General features: G+C 31.6%; 1 protein-coding gene across 1 annotated transcript; it reads right to left on the minus strand.

Moving 5' to 3' along the window:
- Window positions 1–580: 580 nt before the first annotated feature.
- LOC134268385 (plasminogen-like) lies at window positions 581–10827 on the minus strand (the record flags this gene model as incomplete). Its single annotated transcript, XM_062750634.1, has 8 exons — window positions 581–902; window positions 1548–1775; window positions 1901–1927; window positions 2414–2632; window positions 3512–3535; window positions 3781–4008; window positions 6130–6265; window positions 10697–10827. Coding segments are annotated over 8 exons (1262 nt in total), but the record flags the coding sequence as incomplete, so codon positions are not given.
- Between the last annotated feature and the right edge of the window lie 714 nt (window positions 10828–11541).

The following is an 11541-nucleotide window of genomic DNA, read 5'->3' on the forward strand; positions in this document are numbered from 1 at the left end:
ATTTTCTGAACATGACAAGAAACACATGGCGGGTATGATCGTTAGCAGGAGATGCTCATCACTCCTCTGTGGCACCTGCTCCCACCTCTGATGCTTCGGTAGTCCGTTTTTTCTCCTAATTTTCACTGTTTTATGGACTTTGAGTTTGAATACTGTTCGCTATCTCCATATCCGTCTGTTTAATACCTAGGAGCAGAGTTCCCGCTGAATACTTTATCCCGGGAAAACAAAATTTATAATTTTGGAATAGGCACTTTTGATCATCATTCAATTAATTTAATTGATTTTTATACAGAAGGAGAAAAAAGTTTTAAAAATCCATGTTTTTTCATCGTACTTCGGGAAACTGAAAGGGATTTCATAAATAAAATAGATTCCAGTTTCAAATAATGAACTTAAAAATTTAAAAGGTATAAACGCCCTGAATTCTTCCTCAAATCACACGGTAACTACCCTTGATAAACCATTTTATGTATGATTTCGTCTCTGAAAGCAAATAAAATATCTCTTGCATAATCTACACACATAAAATGCCATGGTAAAAACTGAATAACAGGTGGTCGTGTTAAAACTATTTATTCACGATATTTTTTTTTCAGAAAGGTAGAACAACATATAATTATTTATTTTAATTCAGCATTTGTCTGCCATCTTGTCCTCGATGAGCAGGTAATCACCCACATTCTTAAAATACGCACATTTCAGAAGGTGTTGATCTTTCAGGATTTTAAAGGATTCCTTTCCGTACTTAATGGTCGCCTCTCCTTGACCTTCCTTGCTTTTACTGAGCCGCACTGTGTATTTACATTCATTTCTATAGTGCGATTTGTAATAGCAATTTCCTGACACTTTATAAACGACCTTGCAGTCTGGTCCCTCTTCCTGATAAATATTGCATGCAGCTAAAAATATATGACAAACATTTATTATTTTTATTATTACATAAAAATACGTTCATACCGGCATTTGTATTCTGATCTTTTCTTACGAATCGAAAAAAAGAAGCCCACATATATGAACATGTAACACATGTAGGAAGCCGAACATTTTTTTTTAATTAGCTCAATAAGGACTGACGAATTAGCTGCATAGACGAGTAGTAAAACCTCTAAAGTGTTAATGATAGACAGATGGAGTAATTCGAAACATACAGACTCAAAGTTTTTATTTCAGATTCAAGCCATCTATTGATCTTTCAGTGTAATTTTTTTAAATTTTAAGCTTTTAAATTTTACATGAAATATTTTTAAATAGCTATAAATAATAAAGTCAAAGATATATCTTTTAAATCTTATAAAGGATATAAATATATCAGAGAGAAACACGGGAAGTCGATAAGATAGATATTAAGAAACAAAGAGGTCTACGTGTATTAGACTTTTCTATTCATAAGATGAACCGAATAACCCAAAGTTAATTACACAATGTGAAACATCACTTATTAAATGAAAAAAGTACAATGTATGTAAGCTTAAATTCATCTTTTTGACGGATTTTCTAATCCTGCATTAATATGATAACAAAAATCGTAGAGAAGTAAAGCTTACCACAATCTGGGATTTCACAAAGTTCAAAACGTTTAGTTTTGTTGGTCGTATAGCACCAGGGTTTTAGCTCTCCATCTGGGTTTCGGCAGTAGTTTTTCTGGTTGTCAAGGAGACGACTGAAGGCGTGGGCGTGGGGAGACTGGATCGACCACGCTTGACATGTCAAGCCCGACTTGGTTGTTGACTTTAATCCCAAATAAGTTTCTCCTCTTGGATCCAATAAACATTCTAAGTTAAGTTAATGAGAAATTGATATAATTTGTTGATGTATTTTTGAAAAAAAAAAAAGAAATCGATGCATACTGTAGATACAGGTAACAGATAAAAATTAAGAGGAGAAAAAACAGATATACCTTCTGCATTTTCTGACGTCGGAGGAGCTGTGGTATAGACAAAGATACGTTTTATCATAAACGCAAACACATGTATGATGTATGTGATATATTACCATTTTATTTGATAATTATTGTTTATTATTTCATTTTATCAATATTTGTCTATAAATATTTATATCTAATTATCTTAAACTTATCCGAATAATGAACGTTTTAATTGTTTCAATTTTGATAATATATAATACGTTTTATTCGATAAATTTTCTTATTCAGTTGTATGATGCTTATATCTTAATAATACAAAAATAGTCACTTCACTAAGCAGTAATAATGTATAGTAATATGTCTGCATTCAAAGATTTAAACTCTTTAATTAATTTCTGGTTGACATATCGCATGTATCGCTGTTCGTTTAAAGAAAAAATCTTTTTGACACAATTAAGAGTAAAATGCATGCGCTGTATCAGTATAAAATGCATTATCAATACAGAATTGAATACAATATTGTTGATAAAACCATATTTGTCTTACCACAAAGTGGTAGACCACAGAATTCCCATCTTGTTTTAGGGTCGTTTGTGTAGCACCAAGGGTGGGGCATTCCATTGGGATTACGGCAATAGTTGTTTGTAAGAGTGTTGAATCTGTGTTTATGTGGGTACCGTGAGGACCATTCCTGACAGGATTTACCAGATTGTGTTCTGTTCCAGCTACCTTTATAATCATGGCCGTCCGCTGTTCGTATACAATCTGTAAAATAATTTATATAAAGACTTTCAAGTAGTCAAAAGGTTAAACACAAACACTCATGGATCTTCATCATTAACGAAAATAGATCTATAAAACAATATCTACATGTATGTATAGCTCTTTGAAAGTAATTACATGTAGTAAAATTTATAACTTACATGTAAAATGAAAATTTCAACATAATTTCATAAGTTTTCTAGCTAATTTTGTGAAAGGTAAATATATTCACATAAACAATTAAAAAAAAACAATTTTTGTACATTTTGAATTCAATCGAATTGATTTTAAGGATACAGTTAAATTCGGATATAATGGTCCTGGGGACCTGCCGATTTACTTTCCTCTATACAGGCACGTAGGCCTGGGCCCCCACCTTTTTCCCCAACATAACCTTTACTATTGAAAATGTTCATTGAAAGGTTGGTCCCCCCACTTCTTACAACCGTAAAGTGATATCAAGAAAATGTAGTAATTTATGCAAAAAAGTTGGAAGAGAAAGAAAGGTGGCATTGAAAAAAAAGCTCTCCCCCCCCCCGAGATAGGATTTTCGAGTTTGGGCAATTTTCCCTTTTTACGTAGGGGATACAAAATCCGTTAATTTATCCTTTAACTCCAAATATGTGAGATCTTTATATCTGTAAATTTGTTTTAAATTCAATTTTGCTAAAGATGTCAAACTTAGATATAACCGTAAATTTGCTACACGATTTTCATACAAAACAAATCTTACTGTATATTAATGTATTCATTGTATAAAAATATGCAGGTTATTTAAGTTTGTCAATGTTCAACAAATTGTATGATTTTGTAAATATGTAGACTCAGCCAATTGCAAGGTTATGTGTTTTTTAAAATACTCCTCTGTTTTTCGCTGTTTACCATTAGAGATGTCCATTTTCTTCACTTGCAAAAACAGAGAAAGAAACATTACACAATATTGAGTTAAACTGTATCCCTTAATAATACTTTTAATATATATGAATATCTAATATTACAAATATTTACAATATAGTAGGCATTTACAAGAACTCGATGAATATGTAAAATGCACTTGAATGAACCGATTTCCAAATGTAATTACAAGTTTCACATATTTATAGATTAATTTTATTTCCATAAGGTATACAAAGTTGAAAGAAAGACAGTACCTTTTTTAAAGCAGACAGTAAATAACCCTGCACACTCTCCAGAAACCCATATCTCATCCCCGTGTCTTCCATACGTCTCCCCGCGTGCACATGAAGGGTTACGTGAACTTGGTGCAACATTAAGGACTAATTCTGCATTGTTTACAACACAAATGGTTCTCTTTCCGTCTTTCGGTGAACATTTTATTTGTGAAAGGTTCTCTTCACACTCAAATGGAATTGTATAGCCTATGTGAATAAATAAATAAATAAATCAGTATAAAAGTTTAAATACTTTGCTCCTGAATCCAACTTTTACCACAATGCTTTTGTTTGATATCATTCCATTACTAAAGTTTGTCCTTTAATTGGGAACTGTTAACTAAAACGTTATTTTAAATTTTCATTTTTTTTCATCATAGCTCTACGATGAATTGTAATCTTAGCGTTATTATACATATCGAGTCCTTTGGCTGAAAACAATGCTTTAATGAAAAATTTTTCTTAAGGATACTAGTTGGTCAAAAAAAATTTTTTTTTTTATTAACCACCATATATAACTTAAATTTTGGAATATGATATCTTAAGCTTTCAACTATCATTTGGCAAAGAAAAATTTCATAAATTTTAATTTTAAAATTTGATTATTTTTTTAACCAGTCATTTATACATGTATTCTGAAACAAGGCAATGAATTAAATTACAATGTTAAAGTCGATTTTATCCTATTACATGTACGTTAATCTTCGATTTCATATGCTTGTACTTTCGAAAATAGCAAATGCGATTGTAAATATATGCATTTCATTTATGAACAAGTGAATTCAGTTTTAATGAACCAAATAAAAAAATAAGAACCTGTAATTTATGCTATGGAAAAACATTCCTAAAAGTATACAAAAGGCTTATCGGTCACCTGTGCATCATGCTGCAACTTTCCAACCATCCAGTTTGGTTCATGTTTGAAAACAATGTGCATAACATGCACAAATTTAAAAGAGGCACCAGTGCTCATCATAACTATAAACTTCAATGCTTAGTTTTATTTCTTAATACCCATAGCAAGAATAGGGAAACAAAAAGCATACCTTTCAAGTTTTTAGTATTATTCTATACACAATCGTGTAGTACCCCCTATCTACAGGGAACCCTGACCCAGAGTTCACACATTTCACAGCTTTGGAAAAGACATCTTAAATTTGCTCATCATAAATATTTGATTAAAACCAAGTAGCAGATTTCAAAGAATTAAATCATTTTCGCTATATAATTAGAGCCCACTACTGTACCCCTTGACTCAAGAGACTTTAAATTCACATTCTGAAAGAGGCACTTAGTTATCATAGATATATAGGTATTTCATCTGCTTAATGCCCAGGAGCAGAGAAGAAGAGCTAGATATTCAAAGAATAAATGCATTTTCACTATATACTAAATAGAGCTTATCTTTTAACCGGAAATCCTGATCCTACGTTCATGAATGTCACAATTTTCGAAGCAACATCCTTTCTTATCACAACTATTTATGTAGTTAGTTTGTTTAATACACACGAGCAGAGAAGAAGATTTTTTAAAACATAATGCATTTTCACTATATACAGTACTGTAATCAATGCAGCCCTACCCTTACAACAAACCCCTGACTCAAGGATCCCGAAATCAACAATTGACACACCCTTCCTCATCACTATAAATCAAATTTGTTTGTTTAATATCCAAGATCAGAGAAAAAGATTTTCAAAGAAAAAAATTATGCATTTTCACTGTATTTATCAATAGAACCTCGCCCTAACACCAACACCCCTGACCCCACGGCCATAAAATTGGCAATTATCAAAAGGCATTCTTTCTCATCACAACTACACGTAGTTACTGTACAGTTTGTTTAATTTATAGCCAGTAGCAGGGAAGATGTTTAAAAAAATTATGATAGATATATAGGTTTTGTGTAATGCATTTTCTCTAAATAAACAATAGAGCATCACACTTACTTCAGAACCCTGACCCTGCGGCCATGAAATTTATAATATTTGAAGAGGCATCCTTCCTCATCATATCTATGTATGTGACTTTTTGTTTATTACCCAGTAAAAGAGAAGAAGACTTTAATAAGACTGGCTTTTAAGGAGAGGGGCTTATATTAATATTTTTTTTTCTTTGGATGGGGGAATGATTTTCTAAAGAAATTTGTTTAGATTTCTGATATTAACGATCTATATTTTTTAACATCGCTTGAAACCATAGTTAATTGTGTGTTACATTTTTTCGATTATTTTGTGAAAAGCTAAACCAGACTAATAATTTACAGATTAATAAACAGAACAGGTGTATGTACATGGAAAATTAAAATACATTAAATGTTGTTCTTACGATTTTTATAGATGCTAATCCTCCAATGTCCCCCACAAAACTGATCAGGGTTTCCTGACATAGATGAGCAAGAACAATCTATCTCTGGCTTTCTCAGACCTTTTGTAAGGTTTCCACAGAAACAAGACGTGGAACTCTGGAATGAAATTAATGAATGAGCAGTCATGTGAATTTTTGCTATCGTAAAGCTAGTATGAACCTTGACGACAAACCTAAAGAAGAAGGTTGCCGGCAGAAGTTACTGCGGCTTTATTTGAGGCCTTTTCCCTTTCAATTTATTAAGGCTGTAAAATAGTGATCAATGCATTCAAACTATGACTCAATTATAGAGAAATTACGTGTCAAACTAGTCTGTGGCGTCATTTTAGTAAGTAAAGCGAGATCGAGATGGCTTTAGTTCTTCATTCAAAAATTTAAATGACAAGCAACACATCGATTTATGTTTACAATATTTGTGAGAAAGGACGGTATGACTCAATTATAAATAAATATGACTCAATTATAGAGAAATTATGTGTCAAACTAGTCTGTGACGTCATTTTAGTAAGTAAAGCGAGATCGAGGTGGTTTTAGTTCTTCATTCAAATATTTAAATGACAAGTTACACATCGATTTATGTTAACAATATTTATGAGAAATGACTGTATGTAAAAGTGTTTGAAAAAAAAATATTAATTACTGTGAAATCACAAATTTTTGGGGTGTTTCATTTTCGCTGTTTTCTAGGTATGAAGAGACCCACAAATTCATGCCCACAACGAAATGTAAAATGTTACATACATAAGTACTCATGTGTTTCTTTATACAAGAAATGAAATTCCCCGAATCAATAGATTTTCCTAAAACCACGAAAATTTGACCCCTCGAAAATATGTAATTTTACAGTTTTCGCCGAGATTTATTTGTACGGTTTTACCCTGAGTTCCTAATCGATTTCCCGAAGCTCGGCATAAGCTGATGTATCTATGAGAGTCCTTAACCTATTTGCGTCGGAATTCTAAATTCGGACCTCAAGTCGTTATTTTCAATTCATTTAACAAAAGTTTGTTTGTATCATCTGTCCTTAATTTAAATAATAAAATAATTTGTGCATCTGGAAATTCAAAAAAAAAAAAAAAAAAAAAAGTTTAAAAAATGGTGTTGCGTGTATGCATGTGTGTGAAAGTCTTAAGTGAACATTAAACTAAATACTGTGTGTGATTGAATATTGTGTAATAGTTGCATATCAATTTTCACTCCTCGACGAGGAAATATAATCTGTTAAAACTATTATAAAGTCTCAAAATTGAGGTTGAAATGAAATTTTTTCGTACAACAATTTTCATTTTATGCATCGCAGTACGTATAAATATTTTTTGGAGTCTTAGAAACGGTTTTGTACATGTAAATATTTAAAAGGAAATTAGAATTGTCACTTCATGCATCTGAGTATCATTCAAGATCGTTTGAAGTCTTAGACACGGTCCTGTGAAAACTGACACATATACAGTCAACAAGAAGTACAAAGAATAAATGCATTTTTATTGAAATTATATTTCCTTTAATATGTAAATATAGTCTTACAAACAATTTCCTCAGCGTGAAAGGAAATTAAAAAAATATATATATTTCAGATTTTTAAAATCTCCCTGAATAATACGATTAACGTAGGTCGCGGGTTTGCTGGCGTCATTAAAACTGGATACGCAATTTATATGATTTGGGCGACTTTCTTGTGCACATCTGATTGTGGTGTCACGGTGAGAAAGGGAAAAATTCAGTACATTATCTAGCTATAACTTTTGTTGAAATTTGTAGTTTAGTGTAACAATATTCATAGAACATGCTGAAGTTATAAAAAATAATGAAGACTCATTTCGATTCGAATGACCATCACTGAAAGTGTTAGAAAGCGTTTCATTATGTGTTATCAATCGGGGTCTATTCTGAGAGCACATGTACTTGTTTCGAAAATAAATTTTAACCCTTGTATCATGTATGATTTATAAATATTAAATACATGTATTAAATGTGTATAATTATAATATAGGTTATCTAACTCCGAATTACACTCGATACCCCCTCCTCAGAAAGGCACTCATTTAAGTGTACACTTTCAGTAGAAATGCACTAACAAACTATCACCATTGTCTTCTACGATGATTTATCTACACAACCATATACATGTATAGCATGCATGTCTTTGTTTTCATTTATCTCCGTAAACAGCGTCAAAAGTTAAACTCTGCTCACCAATGGAAAGTCGAACTCAATTATGAAACGGTATGTGCTAATCTCGGACAAATCTAGATACAGGTTGATCACAAATTAAAAACTGCTAAGGCACTACCGGGGTAATACCAGTGAAACATAAACTAAATTATTAACATTTTTTGAGCGGCATTGACCTCTTGTAAATAACCACAGGTACGTAGGATATGACCCCCTCCCTCCTTTCCATTTTTTACTTTCTAACGCCGGGGGTGATTAAACTTTTTCCAATGTTTTAGAATTTTAACTCCACCCTATATGTGCATGTTGATTTAATCGAAATATTTACTAATCGTGGGCACATAAAGAATTATATAAATGAAAATCTTTAAAGGAAGAAGAGCGTATTTAACATTTATCGATGTCTGCATATTCCATGATTCTCTACGCTTTAGATAGTGATCTTGCAAGTGAAGATTAAACGAAAAATATGTATTTAAAAACAGCATAAAGAGATAAAAGGGTAACATATTAATAACATGCAATACGTATTAAAAATCCAAAATAGGACCCCCCCCCCGAAAAACTGAAAGGGGGGGGGGTCGATACTCCAAGTGCCTGTAAGTAATGGCACGCGTTGTTGTTAGTTGCATGTACATATTTTATTCGCTGCGTTGCTTTCCACGTTCATTCTGTAGAATTAATGTTATATGTATACATTGAAAGTCTAAGAGCAAAATAAAATCTGCCTGTTGACTGCGCCAAATAAAATTAATGTTTAAATTATCGCCCCATTTACCCCTCTAAAAATTCCTTTTAAGTACGCTTTTTTCTATTCTTATACGTATAAGCATAAAATAAAATCAAGTTTAGATTTATTTTAGTTATTCGCTGCCTCTTTGTAAACTTAAACAAAAACATTTTCAATAAAAACACTGAATGCATTAATACTTACACTCGGGAGGATATTTGGCGGAAATTGATTCATAAGAAGTTATTGTTTATTTGATAGCCTTGCTGAATTTTCTAAAGAAAAAGAATATATACAAAGCGTAAAAACATATTTCGGGGTTGGGGGTGTTAGTAGTCCTTGACTTCTAAATTATCTTCATACCTACGACTTTTCAAACAAACTTAGATCACAGATCTGCGATTTCAACGGGAATGGGTAGTCTGCCTTTTCCAGAGGGGAATACAAGGTCAATTTTATTTTGCAAATTCTGGCGAGAATCCGTGCATAAATAAAAAAAAAAGAAAGAAACAGTAAAAAATAAACACACATAGAAAGTATAAAAAAGAAACTAAAGGACTGATTGTTGGTTTACGCCTTTTACGTGAATTTTCACTTGTTATATTAGACGTAATAAGCTGAAAGGGAAAATGTCTAATAAATATTTTAATGAATTATTATGATACTGGTCATTTTAAAGAAGATATACGTGAATGTTTTTTTTCTTAAAAACCGTATATTTTTTTTTTGCTCTGTATACAGGATCGATATTCAAAACGTCAAGCGTTACGTCGCGATATTTTATGACGTTGTTCTTAAAAATGCTACATTTTTCAATATAAAAGCGATTATCTACAATTAAATTACGAAAAAATTAACCCGAAGACATATTAATTTTTTTTACATAGATTTATTTCAAATCAATTCTATTATTAAATACCGAAGGATAAACAAATTCGTCTGCACGATTTAAAAGTTATTGATATTTTTTAAATCAAAACCTTGCCTGAAAACAAGCCAAAACGACGTTTTCCCTATACAATTCAATAGAATACCGTTGAAAATGTAACTACAACAAGGACATCTTTTGAATTCAATTACACAGAAACGGTGCACACGAATTTTATAAAATTTTCAGAAAATGGAAATCAAAGGTAGAGAAATCATATAAGTAATTTTCATGGTATGTTTTCGAACACTTTTAAAAGCCCTGTAAACCCGCGACCTACGTTAAATCTTATGATAAATTGAAAAACTTCCTTTGGTAAAAGGAAAAACATTATTCTGAAAGCTCAGTCATTTTCCCGTACACTTTGTCAAATTCAACTCTTACATGTCTTAATATTTACAGGAACTGATAATTCGGCTAGTTGGATTATTGTCTATGTAGACAATCGTTATTTCTTTTTAAATGGAAATATAAAATTAATATCTAAAAATAATTTATCAGACAGACTATTGTCAGTATTCCTGAGGTTTTTGGTGTGTTGCACTTTTTAATTTTCTTTCGCTGTCTGACTTTAAAAAATGTTACGATATAAGGACATAAACATTTTATAATCAATTAACAAAAATTGAAATAAATGCTTTTATATACAAAAAAAAAATCGAGTATATTTAACTAGTCTATAACATAGGATAATTTACCTCTAAACCATAAAATTCAGCATCTTGTTTATTACAATATTCTTTACACATTTCCACAGTCATTATGTTTGATGACGTATGCTTTCCATTCAATGTTCGGATGGACTGGTCTTGAAAACAGCCAATATATCCTACAAAACCCCCAAACAATAAATAAATACTACAACACATAAAAATAATATACTTTGAACATCTAGTTAGGTTCAAACTTGATAGTTTTCCACTTTTATCTACGAAACTTTTATCGAACCCTGCCTAAAAGCTGGTGTCTAAAAAGAGTGCTCAGCAATGATATTTTTTCCTGGAGCCTACTCCATATTATGTTAAACATCCTCCTGAAGCTGTGTTACTAGTTATATAATTATTAATCCTTTAAATATTTTCTGAGACAATTACATGTTGTTAAAGAAGAAAGTTGATAGTCAGGCGGCATAGGCAACCTATTGTGCATTTTGTGATAAAAGCACCAATTTTTGTACAAATATAGACATTTATTGTCTAAACAAATCTGAATATTGGGCCATCGCGGAATCATGTCATGGCGGACATGACGGCCATTTTACAAAACGGCCGCCATGATTTTTCGTTATATTTGAAATTTATTTTTCCTCATTATTTAACATTAAAAGTACATATACTATCTCCTTTTGATGTGCATACTCTCTATGATTTAAATATGCTTATTTGTGAGCATTATGTCCCTTTGAGAATTTTTTCATTCGTACTATGATGTCATCAGGTGCTGCTGGGCATGTGGTGTGAGGGGTGTGTGTGCAAAATTATACCTATACTCTGTACAATCTATTCATAAGTGTGGGATCTTTTTTCACAACAGCGCCTTCTTC

The sequence above is a fragment of the Saccostrea cucullata genome, unplaced genomic scaffold (assembly GCF_032062105.1).
Source record: "Saccostrea cucullata isolate Sc308-1 unplaced genomic scaffold, CSIRO_AGI_Scuc_v1 ctg9473, whole genome shotgun sequence".
Lineage (NCBI taxonomy): Eukaryota > Metazoa > Mollusca > Bivalvia > Ostreida > Ostreidae > Saccostrea > Saccostrea cuccullata.